Genomic DNA, 21,422 nt, shown 5'->3' on the forward strand with positions numbered 1-21,422 from the left:
ATTTTAATAACAGCTTGTCTGAAGATCAGAACACATTAGTCAGTCATGGGCCAGGCAGTGGTGGCACACAACTTTAATACCAGGAGCCACACTATTTAGTCATAGAGGCCGGGCAGTGGTGGTCCATGCCTTTAATACCAGCCCTAAAAAGGAAGATAAGACAGGAACTTGCTCCCTTTTACTCTGAAGATTTCACGGAGGTAGGAGCTCTCTATTGGCTAAGCTGCTTTGCTTTCCTGACCTTCAGGTTGAACCCCAGTATCTTTCTCTGGGTTTTTATGATTTGTGCTACAGTGAAGCTCTTGCTTTGCTAGGTGGGATTCCCTTCTGTATGCTGTGAATACCACTGGCTAATAAAGAAGCTGTCTTGAGCCTATAGCAGAGCAGGGCAGAACAGAGCTAGGCGGGGAAAACTAAACTGAATGCTAGAAGAAGAAAGGTGGAATTTAGAGAAGCCATGGAGCCGCCGCCAGAGACAGACAAGCTGAAACCTTGCCGGTAGGCCACAAGCCTCGTAGTAAAATATAAAATACTGGAAATGGGTTAATATTAGATGTAAGAGCTAACTAGCAATACACTTAAGTGATTGGCCAAGCAGTGATTTAAATAATATAGTTTCTGTATGATTATTTTGGGAGTCTGGGCAGCCAGGAAAAAAAACAAGCGGCCTCCGACTACATATACCCAAAGTGAAAGTAAAGCTTTCATGTTACCAAGTAGGCAAGGGTTGGTGAGGCTGTCCTTGGGATAAGGGTCCTACATTACCAAGAAGATGAAGGTCACTGAGACTCTACTTAGGGGTGAAGTCCTAGGTTCACAGGGTAAATGAAGGTTAGTGAAAGACTCGACTTTTGGGTGACCTCTTACCTCACAAGTATCCAGTAAGACCATATAGCTGGGGGGAATGTGGAATATTCCTTTACACTGTGTGAATATATGTCACTGTGATTGGCTTACTTAATAAAAAAGCTGACTGGCCTATAGCCAGGCAGGATAAAGTTAGGCAGTAGAACTGGACTAAGAGAATGCTGGGAGAAGGAGGAGTCTGAGGTGTCAACAGGAGACACAGAGGAAGCAGGAGATGAAGTTGCCATATTGAAAACAGGTACCACCGTGTGGCAGACCATAGATAAGAAATATGGGTCAATTTAAAATGTAAGAGCTAGTTAGTAATAAGCCTGAGTCATCAGGCGAGCTTTATAATTAATAAGTCTCTGTGTGGTTAGTCGGGAACTGGCTGGTAGGAAAGAAAAGTCCACTTATGGGGGAAGCTCCTACCTTACAGGTTAAATGAGGATCAGTGAGACTATAGCTGTAGGAAAGTTCCTGTCTCATCTGTAGGTAAGAGTTCAAAGATATGGATTGGAACGGATAGAAAATGTTAGCTCTGCTGTCTTTGAGGCTACTGCCTGAACTGGGGGATGAGAAAGTTTACTCTGTAGAGGTAGACCCTGGGAGAGGAAGGCTGGTGGTTCCTCAACTCATCTATGCTTAGTGCTTGTGACAGATGTTCTTGTGCCTACTTCTAACATTGAGTTTGATTTCTGCAGCCTACTGGATTCAGCAGACACCCACACAGCCTAAGTACAAGGATTCCAAAGAGAACTATCAGCCATCTAGTGTTTATTTGTACACCACTCACCACCATGCTTGTCTATAGTGGGCCACACAAGTGGGATGATGTGATTTTCCTGTCTTCACCCGCTTACCACCACCCTTCCCTCCATGCCTCTGCTCAGGAATCCAGTGGGAAGGCCCCTTGTGACAACCCGAGGATCCTGCAGAGCAAGCATGAGGCTTCCCACATTCTCCTATCAGCTCCAGAACTGTTTAGGTTGCAAAGGTTCAGGAGACTGAGGATAGGAATTAATGACAATAATAAATTACATTTAGAGCTTCTAATAATGCCCCAAACATAAAATCCAAGAATTCTGCAGTGATTCAAACAATGGGACACATTATCCCAGCTGCCATCAGGGGTCTTCCCTTACTAAGTAAGTGGTTTTTCTTGTAAATGGCCTCAAGGAAGTAACAACAGGGCAGGGACAGACTGCCAACATTCATTTCATTCCTTCTGAACAAACTAAGCATAATAATCAACATAGCCACCAACCAGCAACTACAGATTAGGACTTCGTAAGCCATGATTTTAAACCCAGAATCCCAGTAACCGCTTCTTCTCAGGCTAATTTTGTGTTACAGAGCCAACGGTCCTGAGTCAAGAAGAGAAAGAAGTTCTTCACCAGACTCTAAGGCTGGGAGCAAAACGCAGCACAAGGTTGTCTACTGGATGCTGGACGGAGCATCTGAGAACTCAGTGAGGATGACAGGAAAAGTCATAATCTAGAACTTTAAGCAATATATTAAAATGCTTTAACTCGTCAAGGCTGACTTAACTATAACAGAAACTGACAGTTTTTTTTTAATTCCTGAACATCTCTAAATACCACAGCTCATTTCAATGAATGAATGGCACAAAAACCGCAGAATTCAGTTCATTAATGCAGCCAATCTGCTTAGTTTTAGCTTTGGGTAGAAATGAAAGGGATTAAAACATCTGAAAACAGCTATCTAAAATGTCAATACGTGTTACAGAATTCCTTACATGTTTCCAGCATATATAATATTATAATAACTGGAAACTCTCACTTCTGAGTAAAGCATACAGTATCTTTCAGGAGAACTGGAGCCCCAGCCCCAGACAGCTTTTCTCTGCTGGGGCAGAGACAGGTTCATGTGCCTTGATTTCAGCACGACCGTCAGGACAGGCAAAGCACAGACGAACATGTCCTACTGAGTCGGGCAGCAAGCAGGCTCAATTCAGAGCAGGGCTTGTCCTTCATCCCCTGACTTCCACAACAAACATCATCTGGCAGGCAGGCACTCCAGAGGAACTTCTGGAAATTCTATCCCTTGTGTTCCCTTCACAGACACAGCACGGAAGTTTATTTTACTCCTAACAAACAGACCACACCAGAAAATTCTCCAGATGATGAGGATACCTGCCAGTATCTCTGGCGACTGGGGTAGCAAACCCTGAACTGTTGGGTGAGACCTAGTGATTCCCACCCTGGGGAGCCAAAGGACGACATTGCCTGATGTAAATGGAGTTCCCATTCGCTCCATGACAGCCGCATGCTGCCAGACACTGCTGGCCATCTCCTGACATCTTTCCCAATTGAAGGGGGTGGGGGGGTGGAATATTCTATGCTTTTGAACTTTAGAAAAGCGACTTCTAGAGTCTGTGGTCACTGAACACTGTGATTTGTGGCTCTTCAGCTTTGTTTACTCATGACCCTTTCGGGACACAATGAAGGCTACAGATCTTCCTTTCTCTTGCTGAAACACACTGCACACAGAAGTCCTGCACACACCCTGTGGGTCCGAGTCCCCCAGAACCTTTGGTAACCATGGTGAAGGTGGTTACATTGATGCCCTCTGCTCCGAGGAGGGCAGTGCACATGATCACACACTACTGCCTACATGGGCAGAGTAGCTCGTGTCCCTGCCTTAAAATTCTATAATAGAAGAGGTTCTGAGATCTCCCAGGGTAAAGTTCAACATCTACCCTCTATGCAGACAAAAGTGGCTGAAGCGTCAGAAGCAGCCTCAAAGGTAGGCTGGGTAGGACGGGCTTGGGAAGACTGGTGAGGCAGGCAGAGTAATAGGGACTGATACGGGCACATCCCTACCTGGAACAACTCCCACCCCCAAGAATCACAGAGCTGCCTCAGGGGATATAAGGGTACTATCCTCTGCCAGAGACCTCTCAGGAGCAACCAAGGCATGTCCTCTTATCTTACAGGTGTCCTCCACAGCATCAGCAACCCCAGCTCAGGGCACATAAGTCTTCAGCCTCTGACTTGAAATAGGATAGGGATAGCTGGGTGGTGGCGGCACAGGCCTTTAATCCCAGCACTCAGGAGACAGAGGCAAGCGGATCTTTGTGAGTTCAAGGCCAGCCTGGTCTACAGAGCAAGTTCGAGAGCTAGGACTGTTACACAAAGAAACCCTGTCTCAACAAACCACAACAAAAAGAATCGGGAACTCCCTACTCCAGGAGTGGGGTCTGAGGTCTGTGTTTGTACATCAGGATCAAAGGGAGGGGAGGGGAGAAATAAGTAAAAGGTGCCGACTTAGTGAAAGCAGCGGGAGGATAACCAGCTGCCCTGATGGTAAAAGGTTGATCTGAATGTCTCAAAGTATGCTTTGGGAAGGTTGCTTAGTGTCCTTTCCCCTCCGAATGGACCAGTGTAATATGGAAATAAAGGCCACTGTAGTCCGACTTGACTTTACATGGAGTTGAACTCCCTGGTAGGAAGCAACACCCTGTCCTGGGCGAGTGGCTACATGGCAGAGGATAACCACTGCATCATAAAGCAAGCAATAGAGAGAGGGACGGAGAGGAGGAGGGGAGGAAGAAAGAAATCTGTCTTTTCTGTTTCAAAGTGACAACGGCTTCCCAAAACGGTAACAGGATAGAAAGACAGTGGACATCAAAGGCACATAGAAAGGAGCCCTTTGCTTAGGAAGGAGTTTTTGCTTGAAGTCTTTCTCTAGTTGAGAGTCAAGAATTCCAGTATAATTGGAAAAAAAATCTCCTGTGGAGGTTAACTACATAGGGTCAATTTCTTTTTATTTCAAGTAAGAGTATTATAACATGATAACAGATCATGCTTGAGGCCTAAGCATGTTATTGACCCTGCTGCATTTGGCTACTACTTTCCCTTCTCCAGCTATAAAACGTCAATTTTCTAAGACTCTCACAAGAGTGTAAACTTTGTTTACAGTAAAAACATGTCTTAACTCCTTGTAACCTAATATATAAAAGATTCCTTCAACTCTTCTGACCTATGGTTTTACCTTATTACCCTTTAATCCTGTCCAACGTACCGCAGAAACTACCCTCTCTGATCTCATTTATAAAAGAAACAAAACAGCAAAGAAAAAAGAATTTCTTAGAATCCTTTAAAGAATGTAGCTTCAGAAGTCATCAAAATTATATGTACAGTGATTTTGTTTTGTTTTTCAAGATGGTTTCTCTGCATAGCCATGGCTGTCCTTGATAGAACTCGCTCTGTAGACCAGGCCGGCCTCGAACTCAGATCTGCCTGCCTCTGCCTCCCGAGTGCTGGGATTAAAGACGTGTGCCACCACGGCCCAGCTTTGTATAGCTATGATAAGATCCTTAAGTGACTCTCTTGAGAAGTCTATGCCCGTACTTGGGGGTATGGTATCTTTTCCTAAATACTTGTCTATTAATACTCTGCTTAAATCTATGTTAAAAATCCCTTCTTAATAAACTCCTTTACTTCATACTGACTTGTCCTGAAGTTCTTTTTTTTTTGATGTTTTGTTTTTTTCAAATTGATTCTTTTTTTTTTTTTTAGATTATTTATTATGTATACAATGTGCTGTGGGCATGTCTGCCTACATGTCAGAAAAGATCTCATTATAGATGGCTGTGAGCCACCATGCGGTTGCTGGGAATTGAACTCAGGTCCTCTGGAAGAGTAGCCAGTGCGCTTAACCTCTGAGCCATCTCTCTAGCCCAAGAAATTCTTTTCTTTGATGAAATTAAGAATTCTGATCTCACTTAGTGGCATTCTCTCAAAAGAACACCTTACACTTCTATAGGCAGCAAGGTAGTTTTGCATCTGGTTCCTACTCTTGTTGCCACTAGCCAGAAACACGTTTATACCCTTAAAGGCTCAGAAACATGGCAGTCACAAATCTCCCCAATTTGACTGACTATAAACAGTCTTTCTAATCCCAAGGAATAAAATCTCTAAAATAAAAAGACTAGCATTCCATTAAAGATGGCAACAACACAGAAAAGGTGTTGTACTCACACTCGTTGGGTGCTGCACGGCAGCTTCATACTGCAGCCTCACTCTCTGGGGCATCATGACATCGTCCTGTGTAAAGAGCACGTTTTATATTAATATAAAGCAACCCCAACGTAGTAAGAAAGGCACACAGTCCATGAACACAACAGCATAGGCAACTCAGATGTTCATAAACCAAGCTCTTTGGTCATCAAAGAAAAGCAACTATGTGACTGGTGGGAAAAAGAATTCTGGCAGTCAAAGCGTAGCTCAGGATGAAGGTGCAGATTTCCTAAGACTTAGCACTGTTACCATCTGCGTAGAAAAGGTCCTCTATCCAAGTTAGATTTGGACAGCACTTTCCAGACATGGAACATCCAAGTCAAGAATTTCAAATGGAGAAACAAGCTACATCCAATATTATTCTCAAAGATCACTCAGTGGGGAATGCAGTCACAGCTGCGCTGATCAGCAAATCCAGGACAAAAAACAGATACAGTATCACTTCACATACTTAAATTCAACCGTAGGAAAGTAGACCACGTTACTTATTAAGTGCACACATAATAAAAAAAAATAAGGAAAAGAAAGGACCATGGAGCCCCAAAAGCCCACTGAGGTCACTTGGAACAGGAAGTTGCTGGAAGCTGTGGTGATATTTTTGATATTTTATTTGTGATCTAACAAAATGTGCCCGAAGATCAGAGTGTGGAGCTAAGCCACTAGTTTGCCATAGAGGCCAGACAGTGGTGGCACACACTTTAATCCCAGCACTCGGGGATGCAGAGACAGAGGGATCTCTGTGAGCTCAAGGCCACCCTGGGCTACACAATACTGATCCAGTCTAAAAGAAAAACAGAGCCAGGTGGTGGCTCACACCTTTAATCCCAGTACTTGGGAGTCACAGTCTTTAATCCCAGCACTAGGAAGGTGGAGAGAGGAATACAAGGTGGTGGGAGGAGATAGGAGCCCAATACATTCAGTCTGAGAATTGGTGGGGACAGGATCATGTCCACTCTGGTCCGAGGATTTGGTAGAGGTAAAAGGTCTCTCTAGTGGCCAGGTCCTTTTCTTCTCTGATCTTTCAGCATTCACCCAATATCTGACTCTGGGTTTTTATTATTAAGAATAGTTAGAATTTGTGCAGCAGGATGCCACATCGTGGCTGATTCCTGAGATGCTGGCAATAGGAAGCTCCTTATATATGTTCCACAATATAAGGTTTTGTGCATTTTCCTGCAGGAATACTTCACTTCATAGTAAAATAAGGTATTTTCAGAGGACGAATAATCAACAAAGATTTAAATATTTAAAAGGGTGTGGGAGTAGGTGACAGGGGAAATACTTATAAAATAATGCTACAATAACTGGACCAGAAATTAAGGGGCCACTTGCCACTCTGGACTCCTTATGCCCATAAACAAACAGATAAAGAAATGAGTTAGGGTGCATGCGAAGGTGGCTGACCCAGACTCCTGGGGGATGCAGATGACTTCTCTACAAAGGACTAGGAAGTATAGAGTGCAGGAAATTTCTTAAAGAGTCTCTTGGGGGGCTGGAGAGACGGCTCAGAGGTTAAGAGCATTGCCTGCTCTTCCAAAGGTCCTGAGTTCAATTCCCAGCAACCACATGGTGGCTCACAACCATCTGTAAATGGGGTCTGGTGCCCTCTTCTGGCCTGCAGGCATACACACACAGAGTATTGTATACATAATAATAAATATTTTTTTTAAAAAAGAGTCTCTTGGTTTGATCGTGTTCTGTGATTAAGGCTAATAAGAAATCACAACAGCACGATTCAGGCAGCATGACAAATGGCCCAGACAGTTTCCAGAATAAAGGTGTTAGTCGCCTTCCAGGCAAAGAAGCAACTCCACTGAGGGGCTTCATAAACGATTATGAGACAGAGAATTATGGACGGAGACAGAAAGAATTGCCTATTGCCAACACTTTGGGAATCTGCCTTGATGCTGCTTCCAGCAACTTCCTGTTCCGAGTGACCTCGGTTTGGGCTTTTGGGGCTCCACTGTCCTTTCTTATTTTTTTCATTATGTGTGCACTTAATAAACAACGAAGCCAACTTTCCTAGGGTTGAATTTAAGTATGTGAAAGGATGCTGTATCTGCTCTTTTGTCCTGGTGAGCAGCTCTGCTTGCATTCCCCACTACGTGGACTTGGAGAGCCGTTATAATAACTATGACCATGTGACCCATTACAGAAATGAGGCTATCAAAGTTCCAATACATTTCCACCTTATTTTGTTACAAACACATTAGGTAAACATCTTTGTTTCCTTCCTTTCATTCCCCTATTTCAGTTTTGGGTACATCAACTGAAGACTAGGACTCTCTGACGAAGAGACTGTATATGTTCAGTCATAAGCAGCACAGCCGCACAGTGTATTACAGAACCACCTAACTCTGGCTGGACCCAGGTGCTGTGGAAGGAGAGGTGTACACACGCCATGTTATCAAAGGGTGGACACACACATGACGATTAATTCTATGTCTTGACTTGACTGGCCTAAAGGCTGCCTGGAAAAGAGGCAAGATGCTTATGTCTGTGAAGGTGGATCTGAGAGAGAGAAAGAGGAGCACTTTTATCAGTGGACTGAGACCAATTCTCCCATCCTCCTCTCTTGCACACACGCATACACATGACCACACCCTCCACCCCCCCCACCCCCCCACGACTTTACTGTTCAACTTCTGGTTTCTTCCTAATACACATGGAATTAACCAAGGCTCTAATTTTACAGTTTAGGGGAGCTATACAAAAAGCATAAATGGTCAGTCCTGCTTGGCTCTCAAGAGCCTAAAGAACATTCAAATATGATTTCTACCACTTCTGCTGTTCAGAGTCAACAACTACAGTAAGAGCAAAGAGAGAATGAAATCAATACACTCACTGGCCTGGCCAAATGGCTGAGAAGCTAAGGAAGATGAACAGAGACTCAATCCAAAGAGTTAACAGAGAAGCAGGTACTAAACGTTACAGACCACGGTGACCAGTAATATAAATAGGTCTTTTCCTGAAGCCACCAGAAAAAGAAGGTAGCCCAGAGGCTAGAGAATGGAAAGTTTTTTTTTTTTTTTTTTTAAATGAAAGCAAAGGAGAACTTCAATAAAGAGTCAGAAGTGTTACTGCAGGGGACGGTTTCCCCTTCATGGAAGTCAAACTTGACCTGCTGGCTCCCACTCCCTCTGTGGGCAGGACCACTCTGATCGGTTTATAGGAATCAGCTGGCACTTGGACTGTAAAGGAGAGACTAACAGGCCAAATCCAAGATGCTGTCAGCACCAACCGTGAAAGCAGAGTGCATTCAGCTCAGGGCTCATGCCAAGGAATATTACCTGGAGTTCTCAGTGAGAAGATGATTTGAACCATCATTACTGGCATTCCTAGATGTGCATAAAATTCCCAGAGGGGCTGAAATTCCACAATTATGCACAGGCAATCACCACTATGGAATGACGGGGCAGTCTGCGAGAAGAAATTGGAAGCCTCATAGAATGAGTATTTATGGGCTGGAGAGACAGTCAGGTGCTCTTTCTGTGTTTCTAAAAACTTGAGTTCAGTTTCCAGCACCAACATATCAAATGGCTTACAGCCACCTGTAACTCCAGCTCCTCAAGACCCAATAGCCTCTTTTGGCCTCCTTGGGCAACTATACCATGATGTGTGTATACACACACACACATACACACACACAGTTTTTTTTTTTTTTGGTTTTTTTTTGGGGGGGGGGGTTGGTTTTTTTCGAGACAGGGTTTCTCTGTAGCTTTGGTGCCTGTCCCGGAACTAGTTCTTGTAGACAAGGCTGGCCTCGAACTCCCAGAACTCCCAGAACTCCACCTGCCTCTGCTTCCTGAGTGCTGGGATTAAAGGCGTGCGCCACCACCGCCCGGCTACACACACACTTTTTAACTTTAAAAAAGCATTAAGTAAGAATGAAATGCTTTTCCATTCTGTTATAAAAAAAAGCTGGTGAAATCCTGCTAGTCAAGAGAACTGAGAATAAATGATAGACAGGCTTCCTGTGAAGTCTGAGCGAGATATGCTTAAGTGCAGAAAGGCCTTGGGGACACCAACAAATGCCACTGAGGACACACACACTAAGTCTGCCTGAGTTTGGCGTTTGGATGGGATGTGAAAACTTAGGAAGAAAGTTCCTGGTCAGGCATAACCTTGTGGACTGAACTATGGAGGACTAATGTACAATCCCAGCACCTCCTGAGCCTGTTCTGAAAAACAGTTTTTGGCGATTTACATACGCCAAAGGGCTTGTAAATCCACAGCACTCCGACCTGTTATGTTTTCCCTGTCAGTGCTGTCAGGCCCTGACCCACTGGAGCCTCAGAAAGTGAGTCTGACCGACAGCTGGCTTCCTCCCCATGTGGTTCATCTCTCTCCAGGACCTGTGGTTCCTTCCCGGAGGATTCCACATAAAACTTTTCTGATGTAGAAGCTACGGGATGTCAGCATACCAGACAGATAGCAGCACAGAAAATCACAGGCAATCCACTGCTATTCCGTGGGCCAAGCAAAATGCACTGGCCCAGTGACTATTCCTCAAACCAGAAGCTCTCCTACATGTTACCTCCCTTCCTCTCAAACTACACACATAGCCTCCCATACAGCAACAGCCTATAAACCTGGGATCACTTTAGGCTGGAAGTGACCGCGAGTGTGCTGGGCTTCCCCCATCGCTACGATCCGTCACATATCTATGGTCCTACTTCATCTCTTTCAGTTTGTTCCATCCAAAGAACCTTGAGGAGGATGAAGGAGCCCTGTCCTCAGCTCTGAATCTCTGCAGCCCTGCAACTCTGCAGGCCTCTGCTAGGATTCACCATCCAATGCAGACCTTATCTGGAGTAGCATGGATCCCGGGCTATGGGCTCATACCCCTCAAGAAGATGGCCAATTCAGATGCCATGCTATTTGGCTACACAAATGGGGAGTTGCCAAGTGCTAGGATTAAAGGCGTATGTCACCACTGCCCGGTTTTTAGGTGGACTCCTGTTATAAAATAACACGAGTCCACCTAAATTATAGACACACTCACATGAAAATTTGTAGTTCCCTGCATGGAGCTAGCTATAAGGCAAGAGAAAACTAACCAAAGAGACAATTGTGAGATATGAGACACAGGTCCCAGTTTTCCCTCCCCTTCTTGTCTGTCATGGCTTCCAGAGCTAGTTACACATAGGCTCAGAATGAACAGCTTGCTTTCTGTTTTCAGCTTAAGGGAACAACTAAGCACCTGAAGGTGGAGCCAAAAACTTGAGGGCAAAGCTCAGTAGAGCAGCAGTCCACATGGATCTTTTCTGCCAGACACACGCACTGGGCCAAAGACAGCGACAGTCCCCACTTGCTTCCTACAGCTGAAGTGGGTTCTGCATGGCTAATACCAAAGCTGTTTTATAAATAACTTCAGCCTAAAACAGACAGGTCAAATACAAAAATCACAGAGACACTTCCTCGTCCAACTGGCAACATCTGCCTTCAACAAGTTACAAGCGTGCTGTCTAAATACAATAAAGATAACACTATGCAGAACTCTGACTTCAAAATGTCAGACCTCCCAAGGTAACCCTGTGGGTCAGTTCTCCTCCCGTCCCTTGCATGAAAGGGAGGCTGCATCTCCTGGCCTATGTGACCTTCCTACCTCCATGGACCTGGAGTAGCCAATGAGAGACAGAAACAAAACTTGTAACAGCTGTATAAACCAGTGGCCAACATATCATGGGCCCTGGTATGCATGTTTCTAAGAAGCCAGGGACCCAACGTATGGAATAATTTAGATACATAAAAGTTGTATTTGTTTAAGACAAACTGATTTGCTCTGCTTTAGTCTGTCAGGGTTTCTAAGCACAGCACAATCTGTATACAGTCTCTGTTCATCTGCTGCAGCTAAGTGTCCTATTCCTGAGGAGGCCCCATAAAGGTGACAGTTCTGACGGTCTGCTAGTGCTCTCCATCAGTGCTCAGCACACAGTAACCAGCTTCTAATTTGTTATGATAAACAATTGTGAAAGTCAGGAGTCAAGAACACAAGCATTTTAAGTTCCTGAATAAAATATACAATCACGCTATCAGTGTGGTCCCAATTCACACTGACATTTTGAAAACTTACTTTGTGGAAGTATCTTGCTAATTTAATCTGATTACAAATTAAAAGTTTAATATAACTTTGACTGATTTGAAATTCTGTGTAAGTCTACCTGTCACCGCTAGGTCCACTCCTGACCCCCACCCACGAATCCGCTTCATATTTTGCTCTAGCTGTCAGGACCTGTTTCCATGTTTTTAATCTCTTACGATCATGCTTGCTAGTACTATGCTTATGTTAATGTTGTTTATATTCTGTGGTCCTGTTTCACATTTGTAAATGATCTTACTTAGTGTTAATTGTTACGGCAGCGTATAGCAACAACCTATTAAACTTGACTTTTGAGATTCATCATAACGTGTCGACAAATTTATTTTTAAGAACCATACTAAAATTCACAATCATTATTTGGTCAATATTACACAAAGCCATTATCAACAAAACAGGGAGTTACTTACTGAATCCAAAAAGCAAAGGTAAGACCCGGTGCTCTGTGCGATTGCTTGGTTTTTAGAATATCCAACTGTTAGGAGAAAAAAAAGAGAGAGAAAATAGCTCTTTTAGAATTCAACATTCAAGAGCATAAAACTATATTTTACACTCCAAGAAAGCTAAGGTCACTTCACACTACTAGAAAAACTTTAGATATAATTTTGAAGGAATGAAAGGAAGGTAAAGAGAAAGTAATGCCCATGCTCACTGATGACAGCAGAGAATGCCAGCAATAAGTGACGACAGGCACCTAGAACAACACTAAAGTAAAAGTAAAATAGCCTCGGGGAGAGTCTAAAAGTCTGCCTGCTTATGTGTGACTGGTTGGCAAATACCTCAGTTTGAATACTTCAAGGATGGCTAGCTGTGTCCCTAGTGAGATGAAGCGACTGCTAACATCTGTGACACCTGAGTGTGTCCACCCAACCCAGGTCATTGCCCGAGCATGAATATTCAGCTCTGACTGCAGCAAACGCTGATTACTACAGACCCAACAGAACTTTATTTAGTCACGATTAGTCATCCTAAAAGCCCACAGCTGGGGTTAGTAAATGCATATTATAAAAAAAACATTTTTTTTTGCAGAAATCCTTAATAAATAAATAAATTTAAAAAAAAAAAACAAACAACTTATTTGACAGTGGAAAGAGGCCAGGATCTCTCACACAGAATCATAGGTGATCCTTACTGTACTACTGAGCAAAGAGTTCAGACCCAGAGCAGAGATTGCAGGGGACAGAGAACTCAGAGCAAAGAGGTTCTTCTGGGCTTAAGAGCTAGGAAAGTGCTTGTCCTGGATGGAGAGGCCAGGTTAGCCTGGGCTTCAGGGGCTGGCGATGCCTTATCCCCAGGAGATAGATATTAAAGTATATATATTATAAAGTTTCCTTCAAAGATATTACATCCGAGACATAAAAACCAAAGCAAACAAAAAAAATCCACAGTGACAACTAAATGTGCTGAAAACACACAAGAGTTTGGAAGATAAAATCACCACAAAGAGCATTACAGAAAGAACTGTGCTATAACTGATATAAATACGAAATGGAAAATGCAGGGCAAACACTGGAGAGTACCTGGTGACTTGGGTGTAGCCGTGATTTGGATGGAAGAACAAACCACTTCTGGAGGGGCTGACAGTTGGGCTAACGCAGCTCAAATTTGCCCTATGGGAAGGACAGTTGCAAAGGCTTGGAAATTTGGGGCCCCGTGCAGAAAGGGACAGGAGCTCAGCCTGGGTGTTAAAGGCAGATCCCTTAAAAGGTGTTCAGTCCAGAAGAGGGCACTAATGGGGCTTTAAGGAACGAGAACTCTACTGGAAAAGAGACGACCAACACCTGAATCACGTTAACCACATCGTTACAAGTCTTGATGCCACTGCGAAAAGTCACGCAAAGCAAAACAGGTGTGTACAGAGTTGAGCTAATAAATCTCTTTGGCATTTGAAGTTAAGACAAGCTGAAGAAAGTTGTCAGTCCTGAGGGAACACCACCCTAACATGCATTTAGAGCTAACTATGACACTCTCGACTTTCTGCTGTAAGAAAGGCCTCTTATACAGGGTCTATTAATACAAAAGAGTTGCACCTCCCTCCCCCATTCCCCCAAGGGGGAGGGGAATGATATGACTCAGAAGCAAGACAAAGACACGGGGAAGCTGCCCCATTCACTCACGCCCCCAAGATCCAACCCAAAGCAGCATCTTTCCGCAGGGTTCATACCAAACAGCAGTTTAATTTCTACCCTTAATCCCTAGAATTTGGCCGGTCCAAACCAGTTAGCAACGGCACCAGATTCTGATGAACTATAGGCATAAATAAAAGTAAAGGGGGAAATGACCAAGAAAGGTAACGTGATGCCTCCTACTGTGAGATAGGTTTGCCACCACCAGGAAACTCCAGCCATCCCTGTGGCTCAGGGCAAGCATGCAGGATAAAACCCTCCCGAGAACCTCAAAAACAAGATGACACTCCTCACAAGCACACTGAAATTAACAGAATTCTGCTACAAAAGTTGCTTAAGGAAAGTCAGATTTCAAGAAAAACTGAATCCGTGTAATGCTGGAAGATTCTCACAATGAATCTTATGTTTGGCAAAGACAAGGAATTTGCTCTAATATTACAGCCTTGAAGAAAGTCAAATGTTTGTGCGTGGGGGTTCCATGTTTGGGGAGGCCAGTCCCTTTGTAAGGGCAGCTGGTTGCCATGGTTCCAACAGGAAAAACCTAGCTCCATGGAGATATTAACATTCCTCACTCCTGGAAGAGGAGCAGTGGGCTGTGGTTCACTCTGCCCTTAGTAAAAAGTCACATGATGAAGTGCATTCCTGTTGTTACGAGAATGTAACGAAAAAATTAGTCCTCCCCACTGCAAATAACCCAGCATTTCTGAAAACAGAACCTTCGAATTTATGCTAGTTAAAGATGAAGGTAACACGTTCTACTTAACACATTACAGGAAAACATGTCCTTCCTAAGAGCCAACTAAATTCCACTGTGCCATACAGAACTGCCATGAATTCTCATTCACTTCCCACAGACAATAATGAGGTGATGTCATCTCCCAGCACTTTACCTAGGGTCCTTCGTTCTATAATGTCCTTATCATAGACAGATGCATTCAGATACAATGACACTCAGTGACAAGCCATTTGTGTTTTATGAAAGACAAAACCTGTTTTTACAGTGGTGACAATGAACATCAGTACCAAAATGCTCTTTCCATTCAATGACAGAGGTTGCAAAACCCCTCTCTTAAGTATATCAAGGAATATTTAGTTTCAAAAACAAATTCATTATTTCAGAATTTCAGAAGTTGAAATGTATATTCTGTGATAACCTATACATAGTTTTCTACTTCAAAGATAATAAAACTAGAAAATAATTTCCAGAAGATATTAAGATTTTCCAGACGTTAGGGTTGGATGAGTGGGGATAAGAGCCTGCTGGAACTGTACCACCTCAGATGTTACCATCTTCTGTGTGACAAGGTCTCTCGCAGACCTGGATGTCACCAGACAGGCTCAGTTGGCTGTCCCGGGATCTGCCGGCCTCCAAACAAGCCACCACACCCAGCTTTTTGACACAAGTTCTAGGAATTACACTTGGGGCTTCATGCTTGCAAGACAAACGCTTTACAGATGGAGCCGCCTCTTCTGCCCTAGGAAGTAGTTTTATTTAAATTCTGTCTTAAGAATTGTTCACGCCATTCTGCTTCCTCAAACAGCCATGATGAGGCAACACTTGGGTTTGTCTTGACAGAACAGGTTCAGCTGAGTCTTGGCAGCTGACCTCAGCTACTTACATCTACCCTGTACTTCACCCAGAATAACAAACACAAGATGAACTAAACAGCGGGGACCGAAAAAGGAAGTAACATCAGCAGGGCAGGCTTTCAGACTGGGAGGGTGTGAAGTATAAGCTCCTTTCAGAAAGCTAGCAAACCGTTTCCTGAGGACTGAGCTTGGCCTAAGGTACTGAAGACACTGTGGCCCAGTATTCCATGCTACCTAGATGTCTGGATATTGGGAGGGAAACCATGACAGCCCCAGCCAAGAATGAAATAAGAACTGTGTAAGCTCATGGTGATATACACTCTAAAAATCGAGTAAAGCAAACACGGTAGCAAAGGCCTATAATACCAGAAGGTTGAGGCCGGAGGGTTGGCTACTCAAAGCTGATGCCATCTTGGGCTACATGATGAGAGGTAGTGGGGAAAGAAAGGAAGGGAGGAAACATCACTAGGTGACCTGAGGCCACAGGACCATCATTATCATCCATATTATTATCCATGTTCCTGAAAGCAATCATCCGGACGCAACACTAGCAGAAAGGATCCGTGCAGCACCAGGTTGGTAATGGCAAGGTTTGTCTCTTCCTCTTATTCCTCTTCCTGACAGCCACCAGATTATAACAAGTACACCCACACCACCTGTTCCCTCCACCTTCCATCCACACAACTGTACCCCAAAGTCTCAAAGGAAGCTGTTGAGAGACCAGGCTTGGATCTAAGTTGGTCCTAGCAGCAGCAGGTCCTAGGCACCCAGGCTGTCACAAGTTTTCTAATGGGAACCCTGCCTGCTCTCAGAATACACTAGAGCTGTATGAACCACCCCCATCTGGACAACATAAACAAAATGGGAACAGTGTGTGTGTGTGTACTGGTTTGACACCCAACTTGTCATAAGCTAGAGAAAAGGGAACCTCAACTGAGAAAATGCCTCCATCAGATTGGCCTGTGGGGCATTTTCTTGACTGATCACTGATGTAGCTCAGCCTACTGTAGGTGATACCACCCCTGGTCAGGTGGTACTGCAGTGTATAAGACAGCGAACTGCTGAACCAGGAAGTACAAGTAGGTAAGGAGTGTTTCTCCATGGTATTTGCTTTAATTTCTACCTCTAGGTTCCTACTTTTGAGTTCCCGCCCTGACTCCCTCAGTGATGGACTGTATGCTATAAGGTGAAATAAACCCTTTTCTCCCCAAGATGTTTTTGTTGATGGTGTTCATCATAGCAACAGAAACTTGGCTAAGACAGCATGCTACTCTTGGCTTTCAACCCTAAGTTTTTCTCAGAGGTCCTGGAATACTTCTACCGCTTCCAGTGCTGAAACAGGACTCTATTCCAGACAGACGCTGTGAGAACATCTTAGGCAAGACTTGGGTACCAGGTGCTTTAAAGTATCACAGATGTTCCAAATGCAGCCACACTGGATACAAGTAACCATCTCACCGCAAGTAACTTACCAGCTCTACACCTGAAGCAAAAAAAAAAAAAAAAAAAAAAAATAGTGCAGCAATAAGGAGACTCTGGGGCCAAGTAGTGGTAGCGTATGCCAGTACTTGGGAAGGCAGAGGCAGGCGGATCTCGAGTTTGAGGCCAACCTGGTCTACAGAGTGAATTCCAGGATAGTCAGAGCTACACAGTGAAACTGTCTCGAAAAACAAAACAAAAAAAAATAATTAAAAAATAAAACAAGAGTCTGGATGCCACATTAGAAGGTAACGAGGTGAGTCCTTTACAATTATGAGAAAAATTATTTTGCCACTAGAATTCTTTGTCCAGCCAAACTAAGTATGACTTAAAAAGGCACTGCAGACAAGTAGGAATCTTAAGTACATTACCATTTATACCCCAGGCACAAAGATTACTTTAAATAGTAGTTTCAGAAAACTGAAAAGGAACATGTAAGAAGAAAAAAATTTCAAAGGGAAATGAAGGCAAAACAGCATGTGAGTAGAAACCAATGCCACAGAAACAATATGGTCCAAGGCTCTAGGAGGTTCTAACTTTCAGGAAATCCAGCCCCAGGGTAGCTGCTCCTTCTGATTCAACACCAAATACATTATGCTGTGAGTTGCATATTTACAATACTGTCAACACCGCTTTTACAAAGTCTGCTTGCTGGAATCTACCTACTGGCAAAACAAGTAGCATAAGAGTTTCAGGATAATAGAACCTCAACAAGCTTCTAAGATGTAACTATATCATAATAACAATGGGTCTAAGGAAGAAAGAATAGATTGTAACTTACCAAAACATACATTTATTTGTAAAAAAACAAGTAACTGGGAGGGGTCACTGGGAGGAAGGCAGTTACTGGCGACTATTTAACTTGGCAAAGGTGTGTTTGTTACATTTGTTTGTGTTGTGGACTATTTAACTATGTAAAGCTGTGCTACATTTGTTTATGCTGCATCTGTGTAACAATGTAAAGACGTGTTTCTTTGTCTGCCTAAGGCATCTGGTAGTCTAAAAAAAAAAAAAGCTAAATGGCCAATAGCTAGGAAGCAGAGGGATAGGCGGGGCTGGTGGACAGAGAATAAATAGGGAAAGACTCTAGGCTCAGAGAAAGTGAAGAAGAGAGAACAAGAGAGCAAATAGGGAGTCTCTTGGGGCCAGCCAGTCATAGAGTAGGACATACAGAATACAAGAAAGGTAAAAAGCCCCAAGGCAAAATGTAGATGGCGAGAAACAGGTTGCAATAAGTTATAAGAGCTAGTGGGACAAGCATAAGATAAGGCCGAACACTCCTAACTAGTAAGAAGTCTCTGTGCCAAGATTTGGGAGCTAACTGGTGGCCCAAAAGAAAGCCGGATACAGGTGTATGGAGGGACAAGTGCAGTAAGTCTCTTTCACATCCCAGCTTCTAGATGGCTACCAAGTGATCACCTGCTTCCTTCCAAGTCAGGAGCAGTCAGGGCTCTGCCATCATGAATGTGACTTCATCTTATCCTTCTAGATTCCTCATGCCAAGCAAAATACCAAAGTAAAAATTAGGAAATAAAAACCAAAACAAAGCCGGGCGGTGGTGACGCACGCCTTTAATCCCAGCACTCGGGAGGCAGAGGCAGGCGGATCTCTGTGAGTTCGAGGCCAGCCTGGTCTACAAAAGCGAGCTCCAGGACAGGTTCCAAAGCTACAGAGAAACCCTCTTTCGAAAAAACAAAACAAACAAACAAAAACCAAAACAAATGTATACTATCTAATCAGAATTAAATTATCTATGTAAAAAGTCCATGATAGTGTGTGAAGATCTAACAAGAGGTAGAGGAGGTGGTGATTTAATAAAGTTGCTAATCTCACCCCAGGATTCTAAACTGTATAAACTGGGTAAGAAGAGGGCTGTACAGCCAGAGTCCTTCAGGGAATTCACTTCCCACCTGTACACAAAAGGGAAATGGACTTCATGGAAAGAGAAGTAAAGACGGAGAAGAAAAAAAAAGAAGAGAGAAGGGGAGAAGGAAGGGAGGGGTACAGTAGATAGGCAGAGAGCGTCAAGATGGCTGGGGGAGGGGCTCCCTCAGGGGAAGAATTGGAGCCAATAAAGAGGCATGAAGAGAAATCACACTTGTGTTAATCAGGGCCACCTGCCAACATTCATGCTGCCAGAAAAAGACGTAAGATCTATCTAAAAGGATCCATTGACCACGACAATCACTACAAGAAATGTTTTCAGAAGTCGTTTAGTCAGAAGAAAAATAATAAGATGGGAATCTGCATCTATATGAAGCAAAGAAGGACACTGGGAAAAGGCATATGGGGAAATATGAAAAATGTTCATATCCTTTTCACAGAGCCATAGCTAAATTAGTGACAACATGCTGTGGATTCACAACCACACAAGACGAAGTGTAAACGTGTGGATTCATGTTAGCAGAGGCCAGAGGGCAATGTGTAAGAAAGAGCACACACTCTAGGTCCTGACTCTCTGGTGCACACACTCAAAGGGAGGTTGCAGCTGTTAAGGCCAGCCTGGTCTACAAGAGCTAGTTCCAGGACAGGCTCCAAAGCTACAGAGAAACCCTCTCTCAAAAATAACAAAACAAGGGGCTGGAGAGATGGCTCAGCGGTTAAGAGCATTGCGTGCTCTTCTAAAGGACCCGAGTTCGATTCCCAGCAACCACATGGTGGCTCACAACCATCTGTAGTGAGGTCTGGTGCCCTCTTCTGGCCTGCAGGCATATATGTAAACAGAATATTGTATCCATAATAAATACATTAAAAAAAAATAACAAAACAAAACAAAAAAATCAGTCTATTTAAAATAGCCAGTTTTTTTTAAAATTCAAAGTCTCTTAACTGTGGGGTCCTGTAAAAATCAAAAATAAATATTTTCTTACTGCAAGAGGGAACAATCAGGGCACAGTCACCATCTGAACAAAGCAAAACCAAACCCCCACAGTATAACTATCTCGATACCCAATGTCCAGGATTGATTCACGATCGTTTGTGCTCCTCCAACGGGCTTGGGTCACGTCTCTGACTCTGCCCTCTGCATCACACTTAACGCGTCTTCTAGGCTCCAGCTGATTCCACTCAACCACTGCTGCGGTTCTTGGTGGTTGTCTCCAAAATGCTGAAGTCTGCTGCTACAACTGGGCTGCATCTTCACCAACAGCCTCTCCTGGAATCTCTTCAGGGACTCCAGCCCTGCCACACAGTGTCAAGCCTTAGTTGCTCTCCATGTCCCCTTCATGCCTTCAAAACCAGGACCACCCTGGATGACTCTAACGTTATGAAGTTCAGCTGCCGGCCCGAGTAAAACCTTGGCAAAACCTGTACGTCAGCTTCTCTGTGTTGACCCTGAGCAAACACGTCCCGTAAGACTTCACCTCAGTGATGCTGGTCTCTTCTTAATCACAGCGGATTCCTCAGCCCCGACTGACCAACATCCACTGTCCCAGCAGAGCAAAGGTTTAACTTTAATGTTTCTGGTTCCTTGTTAATCACAGCCGATTCTTCAGCTCCTGCTGACCAGACACCGCAGATGCTTCTCATGAAAGGCCTAGTAGAGTCTTTAAACTTCTCTCGGAAACCTCACAGGCCAGGTCTCCATCTTCTGCACTGTTCTTGACATTCTCATCTTCCCAGCTCCCACAGAACAGCCCGCTGAGCTCTCAACACTCAATGGCTTTCTAGACCAAAGTTCCAAAGTCCTTCCACAACCCTTCCCAAATCAACATGGTCAGGTCTGTCACAGCAATACCCCACTAGGGTTACTATTGCTTTGATGAAACATCATGACCAAAAGCAATTTGGGAAGGAAAGGGTTTATTTGGCTTACACTTCCACATCATAGTCCATCGCTGGAGGAAGTCGGGACAGAAACTCAAGCAGGACTGGAATCTGGAGGCAGGAGCTGATACAGAGGCCATGGAGGGTGCAGTCTACTGGCTTACTCAACCTGCTTAGACCACCAGCCCAAGGATGGCACAATGGACTGGGCCCTCCCCATCAATCACTAATTAAGAAATGCCCTACAGCCAGAACTTATGGAGGTGTTTTCTCAATTGAGGTTCCCTCCTTTCAGATAACTCTAGTCTGTGTCAGGCTGACATAAAACTAGCCAACATAATCTTTCAGGTAACTCATATCAAGTTGACATGAAACTAGCCAGTTCACACACTTCTCATCCTGGCCCAGCTACCTGGAATAAACTAAGTCCCGGGTGAACCGGCTGAGAACTACGAACTCCTGAATGATAAT

General features: G+C 43.9%; 1 protein-coding gene across 1 annotated transcript in view; it reads right to left on the bottom strand.

The window, feature by feature from the left end:
* Window positions 1–21,422, bottom strand: part of LOC121444592 (UDP-GlcNAc:betaGal beta-1,3-N-acetylglucosaminyltransferase-like protein 1) — a 79,990-nt gene that overhangs the window by 46,848 nt on the left and 11,720 nt on the right. Inside the window, exons 4-5 of the mRNA XM_041646433.1 lie at window positions 12,402–12,466; window positions 5,853–5,918 (exon numbers count right to left, since the gene is read on the bottom strand). Of these exons, the coding sequence (XP_041502367.1) occupies window positions 5,853–5,918; window positions 12,402–12,466 (131 nt within the window). The remainder of the gene's footprint in view (window positions 1–5,852; window positions 5,919–12,401; window positions 12,467–21,422) is intronic.

Source organism: Microtus oregoni, unplaced genomic scaffold (genome assembly GCF_018167655.1).
Source record: "Microtus oregoni isolate MIOR12 unplaced genomic scaffold, Mior012 000134F_ref0000037, whole genome shotgun sequence".
NCBI classification, from domain to species: Eukaryota; Metazoa; Chordata; class Mammalia; order Rodentia; family Cricetidae; genus Microtus; species Microtus oregoni.